We start from the raw sequence: 25,500 nt of genomic DNA, 5'->3' as shown, positions 1-25,500 counted from the left end.
GAGGAGCTGTCTTCAATATAGAATGAAAAATTTACTAACTAATTACCAACTAGTAATTTTTTTTAGAGGAGCAGGCTGACCCCTCAGTAGTTTGCCCAAAAATGTAATGTGAATGACAGCAATGTAGATTTTAATTATTGAAGGTGTTGTCTGTTTTTCCAATGGATCTAGACATCTAAGCTGGCAAAAGCCACGTGAATAAACTGCTGCCTTAAGGAAGGCAGACTTTTTTTAAACCAAAAATAAATGTGGTTTAAATAAAAAGTAAACACATTCCACCTTGGTATCATTTTATTGACTTTTGCATAAGTCAGTTATGGAAAAAAAAAGGTTTTTCACAAATGTGGTTCACTTGAGTAGTCTTTGTCAAATGTGAAAAAATAGAGAGGGGTTGTTTGCTACAAAGTGATGTTTTTTGTTGTGCTAACCCAGGATTGAGCCTGTCTCTCTGCCTTGCCTATAAAAGATTCATCCAAAATTATAAATGCCTGCAGTAAAAGACCAGGTATCCATCCTCACTCTGCCACCCTTTCTTGACTCTTAGGTGGAATTTCTGTATTTGGGGCCAGCTGGTATTTGTGTTCATTAGGACAAAGGGCAGTTTTGAGGTTACAATCCGAGGATATTCATCATAACATTGCAGAGCTGAGCTCCTAAAGGTTTAGCCACAAAGTTCTTTCCCAAAATGCCCAACTCAGACACCAGAACCATTTGCTACCCAAGAATAGCCCTGGAGACATCCTGTAAAGGTGTCTGTAGACACATGTGGAAGACTCTATCTCATATGGGAGCAATTATAAAGAGCTATTTATGATGACAGCTGCAGAAATATTTTGCAGCCTCAGACCCAGCTGCAGCCATCTCCCCTCGTGTGCAGCTGCAGTTCTGTCTGGACTTTGGGTTTTGGGTTTGACTGGAATGACATTTTTGCAAGTATCAACAGTACATTGGTGAATCTGTTTTGATTTTATCAAATTATGTAAAAAAAAGGCTTAATATTGAGGTGATTGAGCTTTTTACAGTTTTCGTGGTTTACCAGCTGAAGGTGGATTATCTTTCTAAATGCTCTAGAATAAATAATTGCATGCGGATTTTAAACTGATGTCTTTGCACAGTAAGAACTTCAGGCAGCTTTTTTCCAAGTTCAGGATATTTAAAGGTGCCAACAGAATTACGCTGCCCATTTAATTAATGAAATGTGTGAGGAGCTTCAGTGAGTGAGGTGTGTCTTGTTACTATATATATATTCATCAAAATGTCGCCCTACTCTAGCTGTTATGGGGTATAGCTGCAATTCTGTTTTGAAAGTTAGAAGTGGAGCTCAAAAGCATCTTGTTTGATTTTAAATATGGAGATGGACAAAAGCCTTATCATTAATGGTATGTTACTTAAGAAATTTAGAGGTATTTAAGCAGATTTGGCAATAGAGGACTAGGACTTGGAATCCATTTTCCCTTTTTATAATTTTGTTGAAAGAATGGGAAGCTGTCCAATACAGAGTGGAGATAATTCTTCATTAATTCTTGAAAAGCTTCAGAAAATGTAGCAGATTCTGTACATAAAGCTCTTTATAGCAGTTTTCATCTTCAAAATTTTACAGGTGATCATAAATACTCAACTATTTTCAGTGAAAAGTGGGTTTTGCCGTCATGAATTTCCTGGATCTCACATGCATAATGCTGGCTTACCTTGCCATTTGATCTACATAATTACTTTAATATGTTTTTTTTGTGGCACAGAAGTAATTCAAAAGCATCTCCAGGTTCTGGTGCTTCATGGTGCAAGGATTTTAGTTCAGATTAGTGTGGGGCGTAGCTGGAAGCTGCTGCCCTCTCATGGCTAAATCAGGTCCAATTTGAGGCTGGTTTTGTTGTCTATAAGCAAGCATCAATCAAATGCATTCTCTGTACCAAAAGGCTTTGAGAGGTGCTCATTTGCATTTTAGATAAGGGATGAATAAATCAATGTTCATGACCTAGATTTTGTCCTCTGAAAAAAATGAACAAGAAATGCTTTGTCATACTTAGGCATGCTTTAATCCTTGATATAGAAAATTCTGTAGTTCAACTAATGCTGAAAGTTGCCAAATTACTGTAGAACTCCAGAATTTTGACGGTGCAAAAAATTAAAGAAATAAGCCTTTGAATTCATATCTGAGTTGAAAAGCAATAAAATATTATTATCAAACAAAGACATGTATTGCCCTTTGTTTCACTTGAATGGCTGATACAGAATGGCTTGTCCTTGACAACTGCGAAATATAATTTCTTTAGACAATTACTGCAGTTTTCTCATGGACTGCTGTTAAAAGAGTTTTTTTGGTTTTTTATGTCCATAGTAATTGCTCAAGATTTTCTTAGGAAACAGGATATTTTTTTCACTTTTGAAAAAGCAAACATTTCAAATGGAAATATGGTAAGCATATGGAAACAGTGTAGAACTTTAAAGCTTTAAAAACTTTCACCTATCCAGAATATAGGCAAGTTGCAAGATTTGATCAAAACTTGACACTACTAGACTGGCAAGCTGGTAAAAAGATGAAATATGGATTATATCAGCAAGAGCTAATCAGAGAGAAAGGACCCACTTTTGGCTGCTGCAGTGCATTTAGTCAGCATCATTGATTCTTGAACTGTTGCACTGATTTTCTTGGGAGTTTTTTAAATGGCATTTGAAGCATTATAAAAGGTGAGAGCTGGACAAACCCAGCCCATAGCAAACAAAAACCCAGCCCATAGCAAACAACTTTCTATTGCCATGATATTAACGCTAACAAAAGGAAACTTGTGTTCCAGCATCATCTCCTACCAGACGCTACCGAGGAACATGCCGAGCCATCGAGCTCAGGTGCTGCCCCGGTACCCAGAAGGGTACAGGACACTGCCCAGGAACAGCAAGACACGTCCAGAAAGCCTCTGCAGTGTGGCTCCCTCGGCCTACGACCGAGCCATGGGGCCCGTGAGCGCCGAGGACAAGCGGCGCTCGATGCGCGACGACACGATGTGGCAGCTCTACGAGTGGCAGCAGCGCCAGTTCTACAACAAGCAGACCACTCTCACCAGGCACAGCACCCTGAGCAGCCCAAAAACCATGATCAATATCTCTGATCAGACCATGCACTCCATCCCCACGTCCCCCTCGCACGGCTCCATCGCTGGGTTCCAGGGATACTCCCCGCAGCGGACGTACCGATCGGAAGTGTCGTCGCCGGTGCAGAGGGGAGACGTGACCATCGATCGCAGGCACAGGACACATCACACAAAGGTAAAAATGCTTCATTTTATAGCTAAAACTCTCATTTACTCATTTCTCTTTGGAGAGCCTCCTCTTACTGGAAAACTCGTGTTGCACCGTAGTGTATTTTATTATAACGGAGATTGTTACATCACTGGTTTCATGGAGAAAACCATTCTCCATGTGTGATTTTAAAAAGTGCTGAAAAATCTAAGAGTAGTAAAAATGTGTTTTTTTTAAAACACTAGATGATGAAAACATGTCCAAATATTGCTGTCCATGATAATATGTTTCTGTAAAAAATATAAGGAAGAGTCAGTAGGCAAATTATTCAGAATACTTTATGTGTATACAGAAATCTAACTCCTTTCTAGCACCAGTAGGACTCAAAATCCTGGGTTTCTTTACACATTCTGCTTTCTGTTCTTCAGCAACAAGTTTGGCTGCCTTGGGTTCCAGCAGCAAATCAAGTGTATTCTTCCTTTTTGTGCCTTTGAGCTATTAGGGAGATCACTGAAGTTCAGTCTAAATGTACACAACCTTTGTGCTTGACCACTGAGAGGGAGACACGAAGAGCTGTACACTTGGGTGCCATATGTGCCACTCTGCTACACCCAGCATGCTTGTGTTACCATGGGTTTGATGAGATTGGAAATAATCAAATTAAAGTTACTCCTTCAGCTGGATGTAAAATGCTCCTGAGTATTTTTCTAAAAGCTTTATTCTTGGATGTCTTTTTTTTTGATGCAGGGGAAAACAGAATAAATCTATAACTTAATGCAATTTAAACAACTTAGAGTTCATTATCAGCTGTTGGATTTTAAAGTTTTTAGATCACCAAAGGAGTCATTCTGTTTTGACATCCTTTATGTCTCAAGTGCTCTGGAAATTCAGTAATCAGTGCTTCTCACATATCTGAGAAGTTTCACCAGGGTCTGTGCTGCAGAGTGTGTATTATTTGTCCTGTCAGCCATGTTTTGCTTCCTGATGTTTTTGTTCCTTGTTGAACACTTTATGTTAGTCCTTCATTTATAATTTAGTATCTTTCATACAAACCTCGTATTGCCTTTGAGTTTTTCATGCTGTTTATTTTGTATTTAATTAGTTGTATTTAATATATATATATTATATATAATATATATTATATCATCTTTAATAAAATAATATTTAATAAAATATATATATATTTGATTAGTTATACAACCAGCTTTTGCCATTAACTTAAAAAACACCCCTGTCCATAAGAGGTGGGTAATTAGAAGACTGACTATTTGAAATCAGTAGGGTAAATTTAACATCTAAACTCCCATCTACATAGAGATCCGAGGTTTTCCAGTGGGCTTTCAATGGCTGGCTTTCTATTTCTAGGTTCTCAAAATCTTCCTGAAACCCCTCTATGGCAGTGATTTGAAAATGCCACCCTCTGTCTCTCCAGAGCTCAGTCCCATCTATACCCATTAATCACTATTCCAAATTAAGAGGTGGGATGAATTTTCCTCTCCAGGGCTGTGTAGCCTATATTTTATATTATAGCCTACACTTCTTGTTCTACAATTTATCCAATATTCTGTAATTCTTCTATCATGAGAAGTTAAAACAGTGTTCCTTATAATACATCAGTTGTTATATGCTGGAGCTTTTAACCCACAAGAAGATCAATTTTTGTCACCAATATATTCTTCTCCATGTACTACAAGACTGATCTTATCCACCCTGGCTGGACTTCCACATTTGCAGAATTCCCGTTAGCAATTGTTACCTTTTAAGCTATTACCTTTTTTTAAACTTGTTCACAAGTGGTGAGTTAGAAGGAATATCTGGAGAAGGACATGAAACAACTCAAATACTCTTTATTATGTAGAAGACAGAAGGGAGACTAATGCCCACTTAGCTAAAATCAAATGGTTAGAGAGCCAGGCTGAACTTGCAGGAGCTCCATCACATGCTGGAACTGGAAAGATGAACAAGGTCAGCAACTTTGTAGGAAATTGGACACTTACACACTTTGAACAAAAGGCTACTAAAGAAAGTGAAAGCCCCCAGAAATGCTTCTGTGGGTGGTGGTAGAGGTCTCTTCCAGCAGAGAGTCCAGGAGCCCAAGCCATGTGAACATTTATCCGAGCATCCTCCTCAGGCTGTGTGGCCACCAAGCTGTGCTGTGTGCCTAAGTCACCCTGGCAGGCTGAGGGTTCTCGAGCTGAGCTGCTTCCCAAGAGAAGAGGATCCAGAAAGAAGAGCTGGGTTTTGTTGTGGCTTTTAGTTTTGTTCTGCTGATCCCTTCTCACCTCAAAGGATGAGGCAAGGGTGGTGTTGCAAGACTTGGCAAACACAAAACAATTGTGTTCACGTCCACGTGCCCATTTGCATGAATCCCCTTGTATGTGACTATTTCAGTTTAAGAAGTCACTGAAGACATGGTTTGAAAATGCAGGAATGAGCACATCATGGGCAGATACCAAAACTTGATTTTTTACAGCACATGGTTTTGAATTGACTGTTTGTATATGTTTAAATGGCATTGGCAACTCCAAAACAGCCACCCTGCAGCTTAAAAAATTTCTTTCTTATTTCTTTTCATGACAACTAGTTTTCTGTCCTGTGTTGTGTCTTTTCTTACTATCCCAAGACATTCCCTATTATTCTTGAAATAGAAATTACATCTGCAGCCCCAAGAATGCTGCACTACACCAACAGAATTTACTTTATCCGGCAATATGCCCCTAATATTTTGAGAATCCAGCAAAGCAGAGAAAGACTGCCTCCCCAAATTGCTATTGTTCAGTTGTCCTTAAATGAACTGTGTCATAAAAGTTCCCTTTGCAGCACCAGAAAAGGAGGTAAATGCTCAATGTTTTTTCTCACAAATCATTGTAGATATACTTACCTGAGATACCTTGCCGTGGCTGTGGACCTTTTTGTGCTAAAACCGCCTGTTGTTTTCCAGGCTTCCTTTAAATTTGCTACAAAACATTTCATACTTAGGAATATTTAATATTTTTCAAAGTTCTTAGCCAATGTCTACATTTATGAAGTGATAAACATCCACTCTGAGGAATATTATTGATTATATTACTTGCACTTTGGAAATAGAGCTATAGTGGCAGTCTCTGTGTGTATTGTCAGAAATAAATGCGATTTGTGGGCAGACCCTGCTCATGGCTGGGGATGGTGCATCAGCTCTACCACTTCAGAGTGGTTCCCAGACGTGATCTGACTCAGGCCCTGTGCTGAGTCACAAATCCTCCCCTGTCACCCTGAAAATTAAACCTTCTGATTTTGTTTTCGTAGTTGTAACTGTTTACTCAGGAGAGTAACTATAAACATAGACGTTTACACATTCCTTCTAAGAAACGTCTTTTGATGGATGTTTCACACGACCAGTGTGATTGGGAAGGTGGTAACTTAATTATTCAATCCCTGGTTATTGTCTAGAGCCTATAAATACTGGAGTCAGGAAATAAAGTGACAGGTTTTTGTTCTAGCACTGGAAGTAGTAGTGTGAATCATTTCATGTCCTTTAGTGACACTCCCCTGCTTCCTCCTTGCTTGCACAAAGTAGCAGTTTTCTTCTGAACTGCATTAGCAGGAAAAGAATTGCTTTCCACAGCCCTGGCACTGGCTGAAGTACAAAAATACATGTTTTTGTGTGTTTAGGAAGGACTTTTATTCCTGCTCACTTGTAGGAGGTCATTTCTAGGAGACTGATACTCCTGGTTCAGGCAACCCCATGGTGTAGGCAAAATATATCCCTGCAAAACCAATGGAAGAGGTGACTCAGGAAATGCTTTCTCTGGAGATCTGGGCTACTCATGTGAAGGGAACAGGAAATTGCCTTGTCCAGCAAACCAAGTTTGGTCCAAAGTTGAAGACACAGGAAAATGTGAGCTAGAACTGTGCTTGGCAAGGCCTGAATGTTAGTTCTGAGACCAACATCTTTAGAATATTTTAGGCTTTGCCTGTGTCAGGACACCCCACTTCCAAAGCAGGTCACAGGCAGAAATCTGAGCCCAGAAAATGGGTTCAGATGGCTAAAACGGAAAGGTTGAAGAGTTTGGGTTTCCAAACCTGAGAGTGCCTGAGGAGTGTCACCGTGTGATGTAACTTTGAAATGTGAGGTGGAAAAGGGCAGGAAGAAGGAGAGGAAAAAGGGCTTGAAAGGTGAGGGGAAAAGGGAGAGAAGAAAGGGTGGGAAACATGAGGGGGGAAAAGGACAAGAAACTTAAGTGAAAAGATAAACTGTTGTTTATGCAGTCTGTCAGTAGGGCAACAATAAAGATAATTAAATTACTTATGAAATTTGGGGTATTTCTAAAATTTAGAGATAGACTACTTGACTGACCCAGGTAATAGATCAGCAGGGAGCGTGACAGGCACAAATCATAGCAAATTTTCATGAGGGGGAAGTTGGCTTGACTTTTAGCATTTAAAGTTTTTGAGTCTTTAGAAATAACTGTGGATCACACTGTGCTATATTTTTTTTGTGTTTGTACAGCATGTCTATGTGCCTGAGAGAAGGTCGATGCCAGCAGGTCTGAGTTTACAGCCTGTTACTCCTCAGAGCCTCCAAGGCAAAACAGTGAGTTGGATTTTTATTTGGTACATCAGGGTTTTTTTAAGAATAATCCTTTAAATATGCTGAAATTTTATCCTAGTTAAAGCTTGCTTTAAATGTAGCCCTTATTTAAGTTATCAGGGGAAGAAGTACTCTGTGATTCCACAGAATTCTGAAAATATCGTGTAGCTGCTGAGTCAAGGTTTTCTTTGGGAAATAGAGATTTATTATTTTTTAATCATCGTTGATACATTGCTGAAATTCCTGGGAGAGGGTAAACTACATCACGGAACACTTATTTCTCCATTAATTATTTAGAAAATCCTAGAAGTAAAGATTGGTTTTTTTGAAATGTAAAAGGTACTAAAAGAGGGTTTTGTAAAATTATGTCCTTTCTGACACTGTACTGTGGTAGCGCTGAAATTCTCATTAAAGATATTTCATCCAAGTGAAGCTGGTGAATACTGTCCACATTCCTAAATGAAACATGACTCTCAGCCAAAAAATTGCCCTAAATTTATGTCACTTCTTCACCAGTTTTTGTCTCCTTTTTTGCCATGTCTCTGTCCATCAGAAAATACTGATTTGAGAGAGTTAGGAATGAAGAAAACAGATCCTTTTTTTGTTTGTTTCTTTGGGGGTGTTTTGGGGGTTTTTTTGGGTTTTTGTTATACTGTGGGCAGCCAGTCCTTCGATCCCTGTTTCCTGCACTTCCCAGCACAGATTTCTGGCACCTTCAGTGACTTTTGTGGGTTTGCCTTTGGCAGCTGGAGCCTTCCAGACCTTTCTTGGGGTTCGTGGCCCCCTCAGCTCTCCTGGAGCTGAGCTGAGCTCCGGAGGGATGAGAAGGTCCAAGAAACCAACCAGGAATCTGCCCAGAGCAAAGCACTGCAGGGGCCAGAGGAGGGAACCTGTAGGGTAGCTCTAAGGAAATTTTGTGTTATGGTTGTTGCAAGAGTCCCAAGACCTGCATCAGATGCACAGCACTTGCAGCAACATTAAAAATGTCTAGAGAGGAGTAGGAGTTCTGTTCTAAGGGCTCCTCTGTGGGGAAAAAAGTTTGGGTTGGAGTGCCATTAGTTTATTCTTAATGCACTAAAACTAGGCTTATTCAGAATGTACCAAAAGGAGTTTTGGGCTTGAAAAAAAGTGGATCGCTGCTCCTTTTGCTTGGAGGTGCTACTTTTTGTTCTCATATTCCTAAAGATAAGACTTCTTGTGCTTTGAATGGATGCTACTTTCCAGGCTGAAAGCACTGTTGCCTGTTTTTGGAGAGAATTCAGAAATGTCTTGTGTGTCAGTCTAGATTCTTACACTTATCTGAAATTAAGAATTTTAAATCCAGGTATTGAAGGAGCACTGTAAGAAGGAAAACTGCCATTAGACAGTTTGGGTTTGGTGTTGGTTTTCCCTCAAAAGCAAATGGTTTTGCCAGCTGAAGCTGTGTGGAAATCCCTTGCTCCCTCTTGTGGGCTCCTCTGTTCTGAACTCACAAAAGTGCCAGTGCCATGCTGCTTCTCAGGGGTTTTTCCTCTTTATTCTGAGAAATGGGTTTTCACTTTATTTTTAATGTGTGGTTCTCTGGAGCTCTTTTATTTTCTTCTTTGCTTTGGGGAAGTTTGGTGGCTGTGGGGGAGAGCAAGCAGGGCTTTAGGAGGTTTTTGTGTTTGGGCTTTGTTTAGCTCACAGGGCCTGTGAGAAAGTCAAAACGCTGGATGAATACTTTAACCTCTTGTAAGGCTGACTTCTGGAGAAGTGTAAGAAACAGAAGCAAACAGGAATGTAACAAAAATACTTGTGATGTTCAGTGGTTTGTTTTCTTTGAGGTATTACTAATAAGAATGGTTCCCAGGAATGGTTCAGGTAGACTTCCCAAACTGACTTAAGCTGGTGTGTGTGGAATTACCTGACAAATGCCCATTTGAGCTGGACTTTATTTCCATAATACATATAATCTTGGGTCTTAAATGTGATTCTTCATCCCTTTCTAAGGCTATATTGTACAGCTTACTCATAAAAGTAAAGCAGTGAAATAACCAGCAGCCTCAGACCTGTAAAAGGTGGGATGGAAAATTATTTTTATCATGCTTGTGCAGATTTATTTTGTGAGAGGTGATTATTTCTGAGGTAGTTCCGTTAACATGGGTTTGTCATCATTTTTTCATCTCAATTTCAATGCATACATTTGAAGAATTATTCTTAAAACTGCATTTTCTTGAGGGCATGTTTTGACTCTTTCACCAAGTTCAAATGGCCGCCCATGTACAGGTAATGACATCCTGAGGACTGGAATTGTGTCAATATCACAAATTTGATATGCACATCAGGAAAAGGTTGATGACTGCACAGACTTTGTCCTGCAAAATCCTCAATTATTTTTGTCCTTGATACAGAATGTTTGACTTTTGTGGCATTTGCTGGTTTGAGCAGTCAAAATCTAACCCTTCATTTTATATTGGGAAGTGTTCATTTGGGGAAAACGGTGTCTCTCATGTTGTGTCACTGCCAGAGTTTCTGTAAGGTGCTCAGGAGGTGCACCTCACTTTACTTAGCAAATAAACCTTTTATAAGGTGTGCCTTATTTTACTGTAGTGTTGTTTGGAGTACCAATTAACCTTTTCTCTACTCTTTGGCTTCTCACACGGCGCTCCTTCAGCCGGAGGAGCTGACGCTGCTGCTCATAAAGCTGAGACGGCAGCAGGCGGAGCTGAGTAGTATCCGGGAGCACACACTAGCACAGCTCATGCAGCTAAAGCTTGAGGCCAGCAGCCCAAAGGTCAGCTATCCAGCAATGTGTGTCATGCTCCATCCTCACTAACCCCTTAGTCATTCATTAATCAAAGTTTGCTTTGTGCCAAGTTTTCTCACTCCCCGTGCGAGTAGAATAGAGTAACATTAATCCTTTGTGTGTGAGGCGTTCTGCTATCAACCCTTTGAGGCTTTACTTTCTGGAATAAGCCAAAATTGTGGTTTTTTTCAAACAAAATTGAGATTAATCTGTTTTTTATACAGCCTCCTATCAGATACCATCTTATTGGAAATATGTCTGTGAAAAGCAGGACATGTTTAAAACACGGATTTCTCAAAGGGTTCATAGTTGCCTGTGTGGTGGATATTTACATAAGCTTACTGTATTTTATATGTAAACAAAAAAATGAAATGTAGTAGCTCATTGATGGTCTGATTCATAGCAAACTTTCATCATTTCTGTGTCGGGCTCAAAACTTGTTAACAGTTTGCCAGAAAAAGGCATTTAAAAACAGCATTATATTTCTCCATAAAACAGAGCTGTCTATCACTGTCTAGTTTACATCCTTTAAAGCTCTTTTCATGCATTCTGCACCTTCTGTCCTTTTCCTTTTCCCCTCTGACTGCTGCCTGCTAGAATGAGATTCTTTCACATCACCTTCAAAGGAATGCCATATATTTGGATCACCAGGTGGGATTTGCAATTTACTTGTGCATTTATATTTCTTAATGCTTTTTGCCTGCTCCTGTCAAAGCTGGAAATATTTGGGGAGAAGGATTTTCAGTGCTTTTTATGAAGCTGGATGATGCCCACAGCATAAAATATCTTAATTAATCAGAAATTTGAGCTGTTACGGGAAAAAATAAATCCCTCGGTTTAAAATTTGCCAGAAAACAGTAGCCAATCACCAACTCATTTTTCTGTTCTAAATACGTTCCTAATTTCCTTTTCATAATAACACTAACTGTAGCGTTTTACCTTCTGTAACCAGCCCTAATATGTTTCCAAGCTCATATGACACACATGCAATTTATAAAAAATGGGTACTTCCGAGAATTTTGGTTTTTCAAATTAAGAAGAGTTTCTATGAGACATTAAATGAAGAGGAGGTCAAACATGAAGAAATAGTTTAAACAAATGACTCCTTTTCTTATTTTTCTCAGTTCATTCTGAAGGATTTATATAAGATTAAAATTGTAATTCTTTCCAATTTCTGGTATCTTATGGAGTGAGGGTACAGTTCTGTCTTCACTAACAGAATTGCCAAGTGAAGAATTGCAATATCACATACCTACCTCTCTTTATGGCCTTGTTGCATGACCAAATGGGATTTCTGTACAAGTTGTGTTTGAAAAGTTTTGAAGTGGTTTATTTTTTTTTCTTCTCCTAGCAGCTATAAAAGACAGTCATGAGTACTTAGAACTAAAATAACCAACTGGATGACCATTGGTCAAAAATATAAAAAACCACTATTTGTAATAATCTGTCTTTTAATGAAACTTTTGAACCTTTGACTTTAAACTGACTGTTAGAACTTTTGCATTCTACATGTTCCTCTGCTGGGGTTTCAGTGAGTTATGAATAACTCCAGCTGTGCACAGAGACACACAATACACACTCACTTGGGCTTGGTTCACCCAGTGACTTTATTCTCCTGTTACCTCTTGAAAACAGGGTGGGAATTGTGACCAATTCAGTTTGATAGCAGCACATTTCTAAACATCTCTGTACTGTTTTATTTAAGGGGCTGCAGGAGGTCCAAAACAGTAGGGCCATGCTGCTTGCTGAATTAAACCAAAATATTTCATCCAACTCAAATATTTCCAGTCTATAATGTTTTGGAATAAGGGAGTGATTCTGTCTTCAACAGTGTAATTCATTGTCAAGAAAGGATAACTGTCAGTGTGAAGTGTAGAAGTGTTGTTATTGCTTGGTTAGCCAAGCTTATGAGTCTGATGGACAGGATTAAATGGGGGGAATTGTCTGTGTACAAGATGCAAAATAGTAAAAATTATTTTCCTTTCACTTGCACCAGATAAAATTTAGAAATACGATGTGGTAAGCATTAACTTAGGAAAGTGTGTTAGTCTTAGAATTGTGCCATATCTGAGATGCAAGGAATCAGTACAACATAGAAATCAAGTCTAAAATATATTACCATAATCACAAAATCATGGAAGAGCAGGTTGGAATACTCATTTTTCTTGTTTTGTAATAATGTCATCTACCTGTAGGGAATAAATCTCCCTGAGAGTCTTTTTGCTTCAAGTACCACTGCTTCTAGGGGTGGTACCACATTTATAGCTTTTCATTACTTTGCCAAATATCAGTTTCCCTTTTTGGAAAGCATAAAAAACCCAAAACTTCTTTCAGTGTGATTGAGGCCTTTCTTGTTACCAACATCTGTAACCAGTGTGCATAATCACTTACCCTCTGTGGGTTTTAAATGTCCTGTGTACTTAAATTAGGTATTTCCACTTGCATTTAATCTCTGCAAATAGTGTCAAAACCTGCTTTGCTTATAGCACATGGTGGGACTCCAGTCCCTGTATCTTCAATTCTCACCTTGGTCACAAAGGTTCAGTACTGTCAACAATAAATAGTTTGTTCCAAGGTTGCACAGGTGACTTTTCAGGCAGACTAAAATTCCTGTGCAGGGAAAGTAACTTATATTCTGTTGTAGTAAGCTGGCTGCTGATTAGGTGGTTTTCTTGTCAAGAATCAAGAGCATTCAATCTCCCCTTTGAAATCATGCTTTGTTTTTGTGCTGCTGTTTCCTTTGGCGATGCTTAAAAATTCTCATGTTACACTTTCTGATGGTTTCATACTATGCTTTCAGAATTTTTGTTGTTGTTGTTGGAGTTCAGAGAGAGAGGGAGAAAAAAGAATGAAAAGACTTGGCACTCAGAGATACCCAGCCATGTGATTTCTTTGATGTCTTATGGCCAAATAAATGGTTGTCCCTTTTTCTTTTCAAACCACTCTGCTGGGTCAAGAATTGCAGAGTTGGGAGAGAGATTCAGGTGCAATTTGGGAAGCAGTTCTGAACAAAGCTAGCAGCCCTAGGCAATGATGGTTTGTTTGCCAGCATGGGACACTGGGTACACACAGGATCTCAGCCTTCTGCATTATCAGATTTTAAAGAATCACTTATTGTGTGCTGCTAAATGCAAGCCAGCTGTTGCCTTACTTTATTTGTACCCAGTAATTACAAAAAGAGTAACCAAAACATGACGTAAGGTTGGGTTTTTTCCCAAATAAAAGCTAGACATGCTTTTTTCTCCTTTACAAATAAAACCATTGCAGAAGGTCCCACTTGAACCTTTCTGTTATTATCAAGAATTCCAGCACACCAGTCTTCTAGTACACTTCTGAATTTTATATTGATAGTATTGATAGTCACAGTATTTCCTTTGGCTGAAAAACCCTTTACTATTGAGCTTATTTGAATAAAACTCCCTATCCCAGGCCCGTTGGTCACAGTAGAAACTTTACTAAATTTAATTTAATTTATTCTTTTTTCTGTTTCTTTACAGTTTTTTGAAATAGCTATTTATGCAAATAGTTTAGATGTATAGGAGTTAAAATAATTCTGCTGGGACTTTAATTTTTAGTTTCTTTCCACTTTCAAAGTGTGCCTAAAAATAAACAGAACTTGAACAAGAAGTTGTCAAACAAAGAAGTGAAGGTCTCACAGCCAACATACTATCTTGGTGTTTTACTTCTATTTTTTCTTCATCATCTTCCTTTTTCTGAGGTTCTGAAAGTGGCTCTGGGGACAAGTAGTAAATTAAGGAAGGCTGAAATAATACAAGGAGGTTTGGATGGAGTTGACATGGTGTCTTGTGTTTCAGCCTAAAATTTTATGTCCTGTGTTAGCAGCTTATAGGATACTACTTTTATTTGTATTTTTCAGGTTATCTGGAAAAGGTTAAGTGGCTGACCCAGCCCTTCTTTTATTTTTTTCCTCAAAGGAAGAAGGAAGGCTCAAGGACAGGGAGTCTAGGGTGAAAAAAGACTGCAAGGAGGAAGAAGTGCTTCCTCCTTTCCTTCTGGGAGAGAGGATTAAAGAGCAGGGGAAGGTGGGAGAAAAGCTTTGTCAGGTCCTGTTGCTGCTTTTACCCTCGGGGAGCTTGAGAGGGAAAGGATCAAACAGTTAATCTGAGTCTTTTGCCACCCAAAATTTACAGTGTCAACCCAGCAGTGAGGTCACCAGTCCTGGTAGGCAGGCACTGTCCCAGCTGATTGCTGCCACCTCGCTAGAACACACCCAAATGTCAGCAATTTCCTACCAAAAGTGGAATCTAGGAAAAGGCAGGAAGAGAAAAGCTGTTGACAGCCTGGCTTTCCAGTTTAAAACATAAAATACCCACTCAGAAATAAAGTTCATACACTTCACATGTCAAGGAGATAGGGGCTTTATTTGCCTTTTTTTATACTATCTCAGTACAAAAAAGAAGAGGAAAGATGAAACATCACTTTTTCAGATAAAGAGTTATTTACTTGAAGTAGGAAGTGGTAAAGCCAAGACTGCTGGATTTTATTTGGGTTTGTGGCAGTTCACACTTCTGTTTGCTTATGGAGATACTAATTCAAATTTTTGTGACTTTCCTAATTGGAGAGAATCTCTGAGTGTAACACTTCTAATGTTGCATGGAAGGTCTAAAATCTGTCCTTTATTGTAAAAAACTTTTTTTTTTCATTTTTTAACAAGTGAAAACCAAGGCTTGCCTCTTATGAGCAAGACATTATTTTTCCTTGAGCCATTTATGACATGTGAATAGTGTCCAGCTTCAGTTTTATTAATTACTAATAATTATTATTTTATGAAAATGCTTGAAGACCACAAAATAGGTCCTCTTCTAAAGCATGGGACTTGCCACTGTGTCCCAGGTAACTCTTTGTTTATTTATTTGTGCACTAGCTTTAGCTTTTGGAAGGTTTGTGACACACAGCTGCTCCCTCAAGATCCAAACTCCCCAATATTTATATGGCACAATTTTTTTTGGAAACATTGATCCCAAAGGGGAAAAAGCCTTGTTGTATTTGACTGCCCCACAGGCTCTTTGATTGGCATTGCTTTACCAATTGCCTGCTTTTTGATCATTGTTCCATAAGGGCTTAAGGAACTGTGGCTTTCCTGGATATAATTGCAAACAGGGTTTGATAAGCTTGATTAAGCATCAGTAGTAGTAAAAAATATTGGAAGAACTCCTGTAAATCAAAGATGGGGCTTTGAGAAGACAAAACATCACTTCACAATGTCTTTTGAGCAAATGCTCAAAAACATTAGAAATTTTAGATTAACATTGCTTGTTTTCTAATCTGGGTTTAAACAAACTTTGAACAGTTCAACAGAAATTAATTCTGGCATTGTCTGTTATTGGTCAGAAAATAAAAATCAAAAATATTGTAGAAAGTTATTAGCTAGAGTGTATGAAGCAGTTGAAATCCTGATAATAAAAATTCATACAAACCTTTATGTTCCTAATAAAATATTTGAGCCTCAGAGAAATTTTTCATTTATTAATTTATCAGTTGGCTGTAGTTAGATTGCTTGGCTTTGGGCCTTATTGTTGCTCTTCCTATCGAGATCTCTTTTAGTATCACCACTCTGGAAAAAAAATTCAATGTTGAGGGAGAACAACTTCTTGTGTCAGTTCTGGTTTTCTGTTTACCTGTACTGGAGATAATTGAGTAAATGCTAGGGGCTGCTTATTTCAGGGTTTTTCCCTGCCTTGAGCAAACAGAGCTTCTTAAGGTACCTTTTATTGGCTAATTAACTTACCAGCTGATCAGACTTTGCAATGGATAAAAAACAACAACAACAACAAAAAGGTCCTTTATCTACAACAAGGAAAAGAATTGCTTACCATAAGTTGAAAAAAATATTGCTCCAAATGTACAAGTTAGGTTTTTTTCCTAAATAATTTGGGGCAAGAAATACTAGAAGATATCAAAAACTCATTCTGTTGCATTTCCATTTATGAAAGAAAACCGTGCAATGCAAATTATTGGAGAGTGCACGTTTATGTATCTGTGTTTACACATAAATGCAAAGTGAAGGATCATAAATGCTCCTTCATACAGGTTGTGTAACCATACCTGAAGCAGGTATTGCTGAAGTTTCCAACAGATCCTAAAGTTTCCAACAAAAATAGGAGGAGAATTGTGCATTAAGTGACTTCTCAGTTTTCTTTTGGAGAAGAAAACCACCTGTTTTCATCATTTTCCCCTTATTATTAGGGAAGTCTCCTTTTTAAAACCAAAATCTCATAATTTTTTCTGTGTTGCATACTTTTCTGAAACCCTAAATGTATGCAATGCATAATATAATACCTGATTTTGACATCTGCATGCTTAACAATAAATACTGATCATTATAGAAAATGTCTGGTTCCAAAATAGTTTCACTCCTGTGTATGGGGGTGGATAAGTGCAACAGGCAATGATTCAAAGGTCCAAAGGATATAAATCAGTGTAGTATATAAAGGCATTTTGTGATACGTGGAAATAAGTCTATTCACAGGCTGGGAATGCTTATATCTTTTTAATGTACACTGAGTTATTAAATCTATAATTTAAAAGGTTTTCCAATAAAGGTTTGAGTGTTCCTGCTGCAAAATCCAATAATCCTTTTCATTTCAATACCATGCAAAGCCAAACTTATTTTAAGCTTTTTTTTTTTTCTTTTTAAAAAGGGAGAGTGTTGGTGAATAAATATGACATTGGTGTTGAGCATTTATGTTATTTTTGATACATTTGTTTGATACTGTTAAACTTTTTCAGATGTTGATATTACTGAATGATGGAATATATGAAAAGCATGGGTTAAAATGTAATCTACTGCATTATTAGAAAGAATTAAAGTAGAGGCTATATTTTACAGTGTCGTCTTTCAAATCTAGCCATGCTGTAAACTGATGTTTGCTGTATGCTCCTCCTGATTTGAAATAGATGAAAGAGAATGAACCTTTAATCACCATGGTTCACACTATGATTGAGAACTCGGCGCTAAGACCGCAACTGTACCATCAAGTAAGGTCTTGGATAGTGAATGAAATTGCTTTATCATCTGCGAGAATTTTCCTTAGTGACAGTTTTGGTTGTTCCTCAGATTTATTCATGACATCGGTGTTTCTCTTCTTTGCTTTGGAAACCCACAAGTCATCCATGCTTCCTGAGACGCTGCAATATCGTTAGCATGGCTTCCGCTGCGTTTTTGTTGTTTAGTATTCAGTGTACACTTTGGAATAGCTTCTTTCTGTCTAGACAATTTAATTAGTTGGTGCTTTATGCAGGCGTCCAGTAAATTCATGAAACTTCCAATAAGCTTTCAGCATTTGTCTTAGCATGATTCTCTGCAATTAGTGTTCAAAGGTGCTTCTTTCTTTTGACCACTACAAAAGCATGTGAGTGGTGTTTACCTGGTCATTTCTGGCAATTTTGTTTTGTTCTAGGAAGTGGATTTACAAGTTTTTGTTTGCACCTACCAAGCCTTTAGTCACTGAAGAAAGAAAGGATCAAAATTACTTTGATCTGGGGCCTGTAAATCCAAAAGGCAGTGTCTGTTCATAAAGTCACAGCAGACTTTACTGTGCACACTTACAGAGTACCTAGTGCTGGTTGGCAATGGTAAGATGGAAGAAGAATCAGAAATGTGAATGGAAATATTGTCTGTCAGTTGAGACCTGCACTAACTTATGAGCATGGCCAATCCCTCTCGTTGGCACCACGGTGTCCTACGGGTGCTGGGGCTGAACTGAATAGCCCCTGTCGTGCCAGGGGATGTTTAAGAAGTTTCCTGCCCCAGCTACAATGAAGGTGTTGTTCTCACAGGGGAGGATCTGGCCAGTTCCCTTGCATTTACATTTATGCCCCTGTCAGCCAAAATTACGCATAAAGGTTGCATAGTTTGGAGAAAAGGAGATGTTCTGCCATGTAAAACATGTTTATTATTACCATGTTTCTAAAAAATGCTGCAGCCTAATCGCATGTTTCACTTTTTTTTTGAAGTCAGCTCCACATCCTGGGTTTGTTTCCCATCCAGAAATGTTGCCAAAACAAATCTCAGCTTTCCAGAGGAGGTTGGGTTGTGAGCGACTGATTTCATGACCATTCAGTTTGTGCTCCCACATGCAAAACAGGAGCTTTAACATGGAACCTGGAAGGAACTGTGTGGAGGGCAGGGAGAGAAATAAGGTGCCCTCGAGCCCTAAATGAAATTTTGGGGGTTTTTCGTAATTTTTTTAAGAAACCTGACTGTCAGAATTTTTTCAGACCAAGTCAGTTTTATGTGATAGAGTGTGTAGGACAAATCAATTAGGTGTATAATGAGCAGAGGTGTTTTAGATGCATCAGGGGAAACTAGCCCGAGCTTCTTAAATAGACATATTTGAGCTATAGCTGTGCCTGGGCTAATCTGCTGCTGCCTTTGGGAATACCAATAAACTCCCAAGTGCTGCCCTGACAGAGCTCTGCTGTCAGCTGCAGTGTCTGCCTTCACCTTGCAGGCACAGCTGCTGCTTCCTATCTGACACTGAATAAACACCTTTTTGGACATCCTTGTCAGAGAAACAGAGACTCTTAACAGGTTGTGAGGACTGGATAACCTGCTGCCACTAGAGATGTGGTCTCTCCAGGTCAGAGTGTTTGTGGAAGGCTTCTGCAGAAGCTGCAGAAGAGTAACAACGTTTTCTGCTTTCATGGATAAAATTTCCTGTGTGAGATGTTGCATTAACTGACTTAAAGGACAGGCTGAAAATGCACTCAGAATTCCACTGCCTAAATAGTCTTCTAAACTTTTGTAATGCAAAACCAGCCTGTTTAAAATTCTGGCAACTTATTTACAGCCTAAGCAACGTATAATTTTTTTTAATTCAAATAAAATAAATTGGTTTAACAGTCATCTTTCCTGCTGCAGTTTTAAAGACTTGTAAGTAATTAGGAGAAGCCTCTGTGCAAGTGACTGAAACTTCTTTTGTTGTCAGGATGCTAAAATAGTTTGTGATGACTGCAGCCATTCCTGTGGATAAAGAAAAGGATCTTTCTCAGCTTCAGTTTATTCAGTTCAGTTTTATGTCTGAGCTCATTTAGAGTTAAGCAAAGGAAAGCAAGAAAAGTTTGTATTTAATTTGTCTTGCTTCCTTTTTGTAATGATTAATGGCTCTCTAGTAAAACAGCAAAAACATCTACTATTTCAAATGTGTTATTTATAAGGCACTTTGTTTGTGATTTGTTACGTCTTCAGAGTTATTTAAATCACTTGGCTTACATCAGTCTGCTCTGCAGACTGTGCTATAAATTCACCAGTACAAGTCAGGGAAATTATTCCATATGTACAGACAAGGAAAAAGGGATTTTTATGGACTAGACCCATTTTTACCTTGGTTTGGGGTTTTTTGCTTCTTTTTAATACGAGATGAGGAATGTTAATCTTGTTCTCTAGTCTTTTTCTCTAAAGCAAAGTACAGGCTGACTTCAAAAAAGCAAAATTTTCCTCAATTCCTCTTACATGTGTGAGTTCCCTTAAGGAGGAAAAATTAAAATCTGAGTGCAACAAGCTAACATCCAGGTCTTGCCATGGATAACTGTTATTAATACATGAAAAACACAGAAAAATCACCCTTAAGTTTTTTGTTCCTGTAAGGATGGGGAGGTTTTGCTTATGGCTTATTGTTATAGGAGCTGCATACATTTAAACTGCTCTGCACGTTAGATTTTGAGATATTTCAGGTTTTGTTACGAACACAAGGTGATTGTGTCTGAGCTAAAAATCTTGTCTTTTCAATTTGTATTTGAACTGTTTTATGTCACAGAATTCAAAATTAGAAGAGAACCTTGCTTAATGGGGCTAAATGCCCGTTTGCCCTGCTTCCTGATAGCAAAAAGTATTTTAAAAAGCAAGAATTAAACAAAAGAGCCTCTTGGAAGTCTTGATTTTAATCTTGTGCTCAACAACAAAATGTCCTAGATTGTCCTGTGGTCCTGATTTCCTAAGTGCAGTATCCTGCATATCGTGCATTTGGGGTGTGAAACATCCCCCTAGATATTTATTGACTCAAAACAGTTAGAGGAGACTGAAAACAGCTTACAAAGCAATGAAATAATGCTGTCACTTAAATGTTTTTAATATCAGCTTCTTAAATAGCTTCAACCACTTGTGTCTCAGCAAGATCTTAGGGTGTCCAGCCTAGGAGGGGGATCTCTCCCTTTCTGGGAACCATCTGGTACCGGTGTGTGGCAGAGGTGGGCACTGCACAGTTGATGACAGATGATTTCTAACCCAAGGAGGGAAGTTCAGTTGAGGTCGTGTTACTTCTTCACCTGCAGGATTCACGTTTGGCCAAACTCTGCATGTGCAGTTTGCCTTTGAAAAATGGTCATTTCTATTTGTAGGTCTCAGGGTGCTGCTCCCTCGTGACTGGGAGGGTTTAGGTGCCTTTCCCCGTGTTAAAAGAGTGGATTTTGGTGTGTTTAAAGAGGCAAATGGAAAGGGAGGCCAGCAGCAGCTCCTGTCACTGGTTCAGTAGATGGCACTCTTGCTCTGGAGTTGCTGCCCTGGCAAAGGCTTTGTAGGAACGATTTGGCAAGAAAGGCGTTTGTGGGACGTGACACAAAGTACATTTTGATAACTCGGTCATTGGAGCTCTTATAATGCGTTTTCCAGGGTTATGAGGCTGTTAACCTTGCCTGAAATGTGTAATTGCGTTTTGTCTGCTGCAGTTCCTGCTGCCATTCCAGCAGGATGCGATCGCATTCCGCGTTTCTCGCCTTGAGCGCATTTATTGATGTGCTGTGAGAAGCGGAGCTGCTGTTCTGTCAGAGATGGATTAAGTTATTCAGATTATTTTGGGGAGTTCTTGTGCTAAGTCTGTGCAGAATGGTGCAGTGGAGATGTTAAAATGAAGTGGCTCTCCGGCAGAGCCTGTTGTGTGGAACTGGTACTGCTGACCAAAGCAAGAAGATGGTAGCAATTTGAAAAGTGTGATAGGATTTTAATAAGAAGAATTAGCACAGCCAGAGTGTTCTTTGAAAATCTGTTTTCCTTTTCTGAATACTTAAGAGATATTCCTTTCAGGAGGTACAGAGGGGTAGGGATGCTGAATTGGCAAACTGTTTTAAACTTGGCTATAATTGAGGTTGAAATGACAAAAAAATAAATGTCTTTCTTTTTAAAAAAGTATAAAAAAATAATGGCTTGAAAATGCTATATATTTTTCCAGCCAAGCCACATAAAATGCTGAGCAGTGACTTGGAAAGGTGTATTTATCTAATAGGGGATAATCTTCCTTCTGTAAAGTCTTCTTGTTATGAAATATAACTAGGTTTCCTCTGTCAGTTAAAGACATTTGGCCATGTTTATGAGTTTTATTTAAATATTTCCATTCCTCATTTTTCTCTCATTGTGATAAAATCAACAGTAAAACAACACAACTCTACGATAGTGGGAGTTTATATAGATATCTTAATTTATGTGACATTCATGAGGTGCAAAAGTGCTGTGGCTTTTTTCATATTCCAGCATTCATTTCAAAATGTCCATTTCAAACAAAGTTACTGTGTGTTTTTAATACATTATTCATACTTCTGAATTGTCACCAGGTACATTTGCATGAGGTATGTGGACATAATATCGTGAAATGAAACACTTTAGTGTGTTGAAGATTTATTTCATGTTTGGAATGCTTGTCTCATGAACCCTTCCCTAGTTCTTTTATTTATAAGTGTCCCTTACCATGGACTTGTGTTTCAGTAGTTTTTCTTGTACTATTAAGTCACAATAACCTAATTATGACAGACACATGGAAGGAAAGCATCTCTGTTGGGACTCTGTACACACAACATAATTTAATTTTAATTAAATAGAATATTAAGGTTGATAGTGTTACGTCCTTACCTCCTGTATAGGGAGAGTAAGTAGTTACTGCATGTGACAGTTCACTCTAAAATGGGGTGTAAAATATTTTTTCTTGTAAAATATTTTGAATCTTGTTATTTGTCAGTAACAGATTGAAAAAGTTAAGAACTTGATGTGAGGAGTTGCATGAAAGTAGTTTGAGGTACTTTGCATTCTGACTAGCACAAGGAGACAAGTTTACCCAAGTCCAGAGATAAAATAGAAGAGCTTCCATTTGTGGGATTTCTGATAATGCTCTGTTTGGAGGGGAGGAAATCCTATGAAAAAGTAGGAAATGCATTATGAAAAATCCATATGGAAAGTGGTGGCACTTACTGGACGTATCTCTAACAAGTTATTTACATACATGTTGTAAACTTAGGTCATTCTGCTCTGGTTCTGGCTTCACATCAGATCATCCTGCTGATAAAACATCTGACCTCAGTGGGCCTGGAATGGTTAATTCAGAGTAGAGTGAGCCCCCTGTATGTAGAATTCACATAACAAAACTTAGACACAATGATGCATCGTTATTTAGATGTACTCTGGCAATTTCATCCTCCTACATAATCCATGTTTGATTGAGTTGTACATCTTTGAAACTCCAGTTTGCATTAGAAACAGCCTGTTAATTTAATGCAACTCTACTGACAGTCTGCTTGACATTCCATTTATTTACCCTCATTAATGTATATTGGCTAAATATGTATTGTTCAATGTGGCAGGTTTACCTCTCAAGCACAAGCTGATATCTGTGTTAAAACTCTTAAGCTGAACAGTAGTTTTCATTTTAACAGTCCAACTAAGTTGTTTTATGGCAATATTATTCTTCCTTATAGTTAACACAAGAAGAATGTAGGGGTACACTATACAAATATAGAACTGAAGAGCTGGACATTGATGTAAGTCATTTGTATTCCTTCTTCCTTTTAAGTGTTGGTATTTGTCTCTTTATTTTGATAATAATTTTCCTCTTGGCTTTTGGGTTTGAAACCCGCTTCATACAGGTGATTGCCACCAGAAATTGCATCATGATATAGAGGGACATGTCTCTGTAATAAACTTCTAACTTGCAGGAAATATTACATTTTAGGCTGAAATTTTAACTATTTGATACAATCTCCTGAAAAACCATGGGACTGTGAATGTATGAAATTGTCTTTGTAATGCTAAGCAATATGTAAATTAAAATGGAATCTAATCCCTATTATTAAGTTGTAAAGATTTACCTCTAGAATCATAAATTCTATGTGTTGAGCCATGCTGCTTCAAGTTATAATAGCACTTGATTGTTTCTCAGGAGGGTTTCTTAAGTAATTTGAAAATGCAAGACTGATGCATGAATAATTTTAGAATTCTTACTTTAATAACATTTTCTGTAGATTTGTGTAATGATTTGATCAAGTTAGATTTAGATTACTGAAGATGTAAATAACAAAATGCTAATTGTGGTAATTTTCTGTTCTGTACTAGGCTAAGCTTAGCCGTTTATGTGAACAGGATAAAGTTGTGCAAGCACTGGAGGAGAAGCTTCAACAGCTACACAAGGAGAAAGTAGGACAATTGTATTTATTACCTAAAGTGGATGTTATTTTACATGCTTATTATCAGAACATTGATAGCTGAAATAAAACGAAAATCAGCCCAATGATGCAGAACATTAAAAATAATTCTTTTTATTACAATAGTACACGCTTGAGCAAGCTTTGCTATCAGCAAGTCAGGAGATAGAAATGAATGCAGATAACCCAGCAGCCATACAAAATGTAGTGTTACAGAGAGATGACTTGCAGAACGGACTGCTCAGCACTTGTCGGGAAGTATCCCGAGCCACCGCAGTAAGTATCACCTTCTTTCCTGCAAAGCTTAATGAAGTGTGAAATGATGATGTTCATGTTCCTAATTGCATTGGTTTTGCTTAATTTTTTACTGCATCCCAACAAAAACTCCGTTGTCTTTTACTTGCTTGTGTTTTTGTCAAAGGTGGATGGAAAGCGATCTTTTCACTACATCCATCAAGTGGTCTTTTTCTAATTTTTTTTTATTTTTTTTAATTTTATAAATTTTTTAAAATTGTTTTTTTGAATGGGTGCATACTGACCTAATTGGTGTGGTAATTACCATCTTTGAAATACAAGAAATTGATAACAGAAGAAGTAAATAATGCAAATAAACTATTTCAAGTGATGGCAAAGTAGTGTCAAGCACAAACTTTATTTGACTTATTTTAAGCAAAAGCAGCTGCAGGACTGCCACAGTGTCTCTCTAGAAGTGGGACATTACATTTAAAAGATCTTTCAAATTGTGCACTTCCAAAAAGTCTTTAAAACAAAAAAAGGGGATAGGAAGGAAATTGCTGTTTGTTGTCCTTTTCCACTTTGTGATGATTTCTGTGCTGAAATGACAACGAACCGTTTTTGCCTGCTTACAGATATATCCAAAAATGTGTGAAATTTGAGGGGATAGCTGTGGTAAAAACTGATGCCATGTCTGCCCTGAAATCCTGGTTGTAGTCAGAATGTTGGACTGTCTCGTGGAAGGAATTGGTTGGACACAGAAAAGGGAACCAGGGGGGAAGGAAATCCTCAAGACACACTTTCCCTCATTAACTTTTTAATTTATTCTAAATGAGTAAATCGCTTGATGTGGGCGGCAAAAGCGAGAGGGTGGGGCTGACCTCAAAGAAGAATCGTTTTTCTTTTTTCACCTTTTCCTTGTGATGTTTGCAGTTGCACATATGTGAAGCAGTGGTGTGTTGGCAGGCCTGGGGCACTCCCTGGCAGCCTTGCAGGATGAGTTACATTTCCCCTGCATAATGCATTGCCTGTGCACACACATGCTGTGCACTCACACATGTGTGTTCTGGGTGATAAAAGAGACAAATTTGCATCCATTTCTCTGGCTTTTCTGCCTCGCTGGAAAGACAGCTTAAGATCCACAGGCCTGCTGACTATAAAGGCGTTTTCTGAAGAATTTGCCCTTGCCTGTCTTTTTTGTTAGTGAAAAGACAAAATGCTGTTTGTTTGAATTTCATTCAGTATCATTAGTAAATCAAAAGGCTGTTTA

The 25,500-nt window shown here is 38.3% G+C and overlaps 1 protein-coding gene across 10 annotated transcripts in view; it reads left to right on the top strand.

The window, feature by feature from the left end:
* Positions 1 to 25,500, top strand: part of PLEKHA5 (pleckstrin homology domain containing A5) — a 160,835-nt gene that overhangs the window by 116,059 nt on the left and 19,276 nt on the right. For 4 of the 10 annotated variants that reach the window (XM_086885509.1, XM_086885506.1, XM_086885511.1 and 1 more), the window contains 5 exons: positions 2,796 to 3,264; positions 7,727 to 7,810; positions 23,274 to 23,336; positions 23,908 to 23,988; positions 24,123 to 24,272. In XM_086885509.1, the coding sequence (XP_086741635.1) occupies positions 2,796 to 3,264; positions 7,727 to 7,810; positions 23,274 to 23,336; positions 23,908 to 23,988; positions 24,123 to 24,272 (847 nt within the window). Of the gene's footprint in view, positions 1 to 2,795; positions 3,265 to 7,726; positions 7,811 to 10,442; positions 10,563 to 11,171; positions 11,226 to 17,492; positions 17,574 to 23,273; positions 23,337 to 23,907; positions 23,989 to 24,122; positions 24,273 to 25,500 lie in introns of all 10 variants that reach the window. The other 6 variants (XM_086885504.1, XM_086885501.1, XM_086885507.1 and 3 more) reach the window with 3 other exon arrangements.

The sequence above is a fragment of the Cyanistes caeruleus genome, chromosome 4 (assembly GCF_971803275.1).
Source record: "Cyanistes caeruleus chromosome 4, bCyaCae1.hap1.1, whole genome shotgun sequence".
Classification (NCBI taxonomy): domain Eukaryota; kingdom Metazoa; phylum Chordata; class Aves; order Passeriformes; family Paridae; genus Cyanistes; species Cyanistes caeruleus.
Note: the sequence above shows the minus strand (reverse complement) of the source record. Positions and strands in the feature narration are given on the sequence as shown.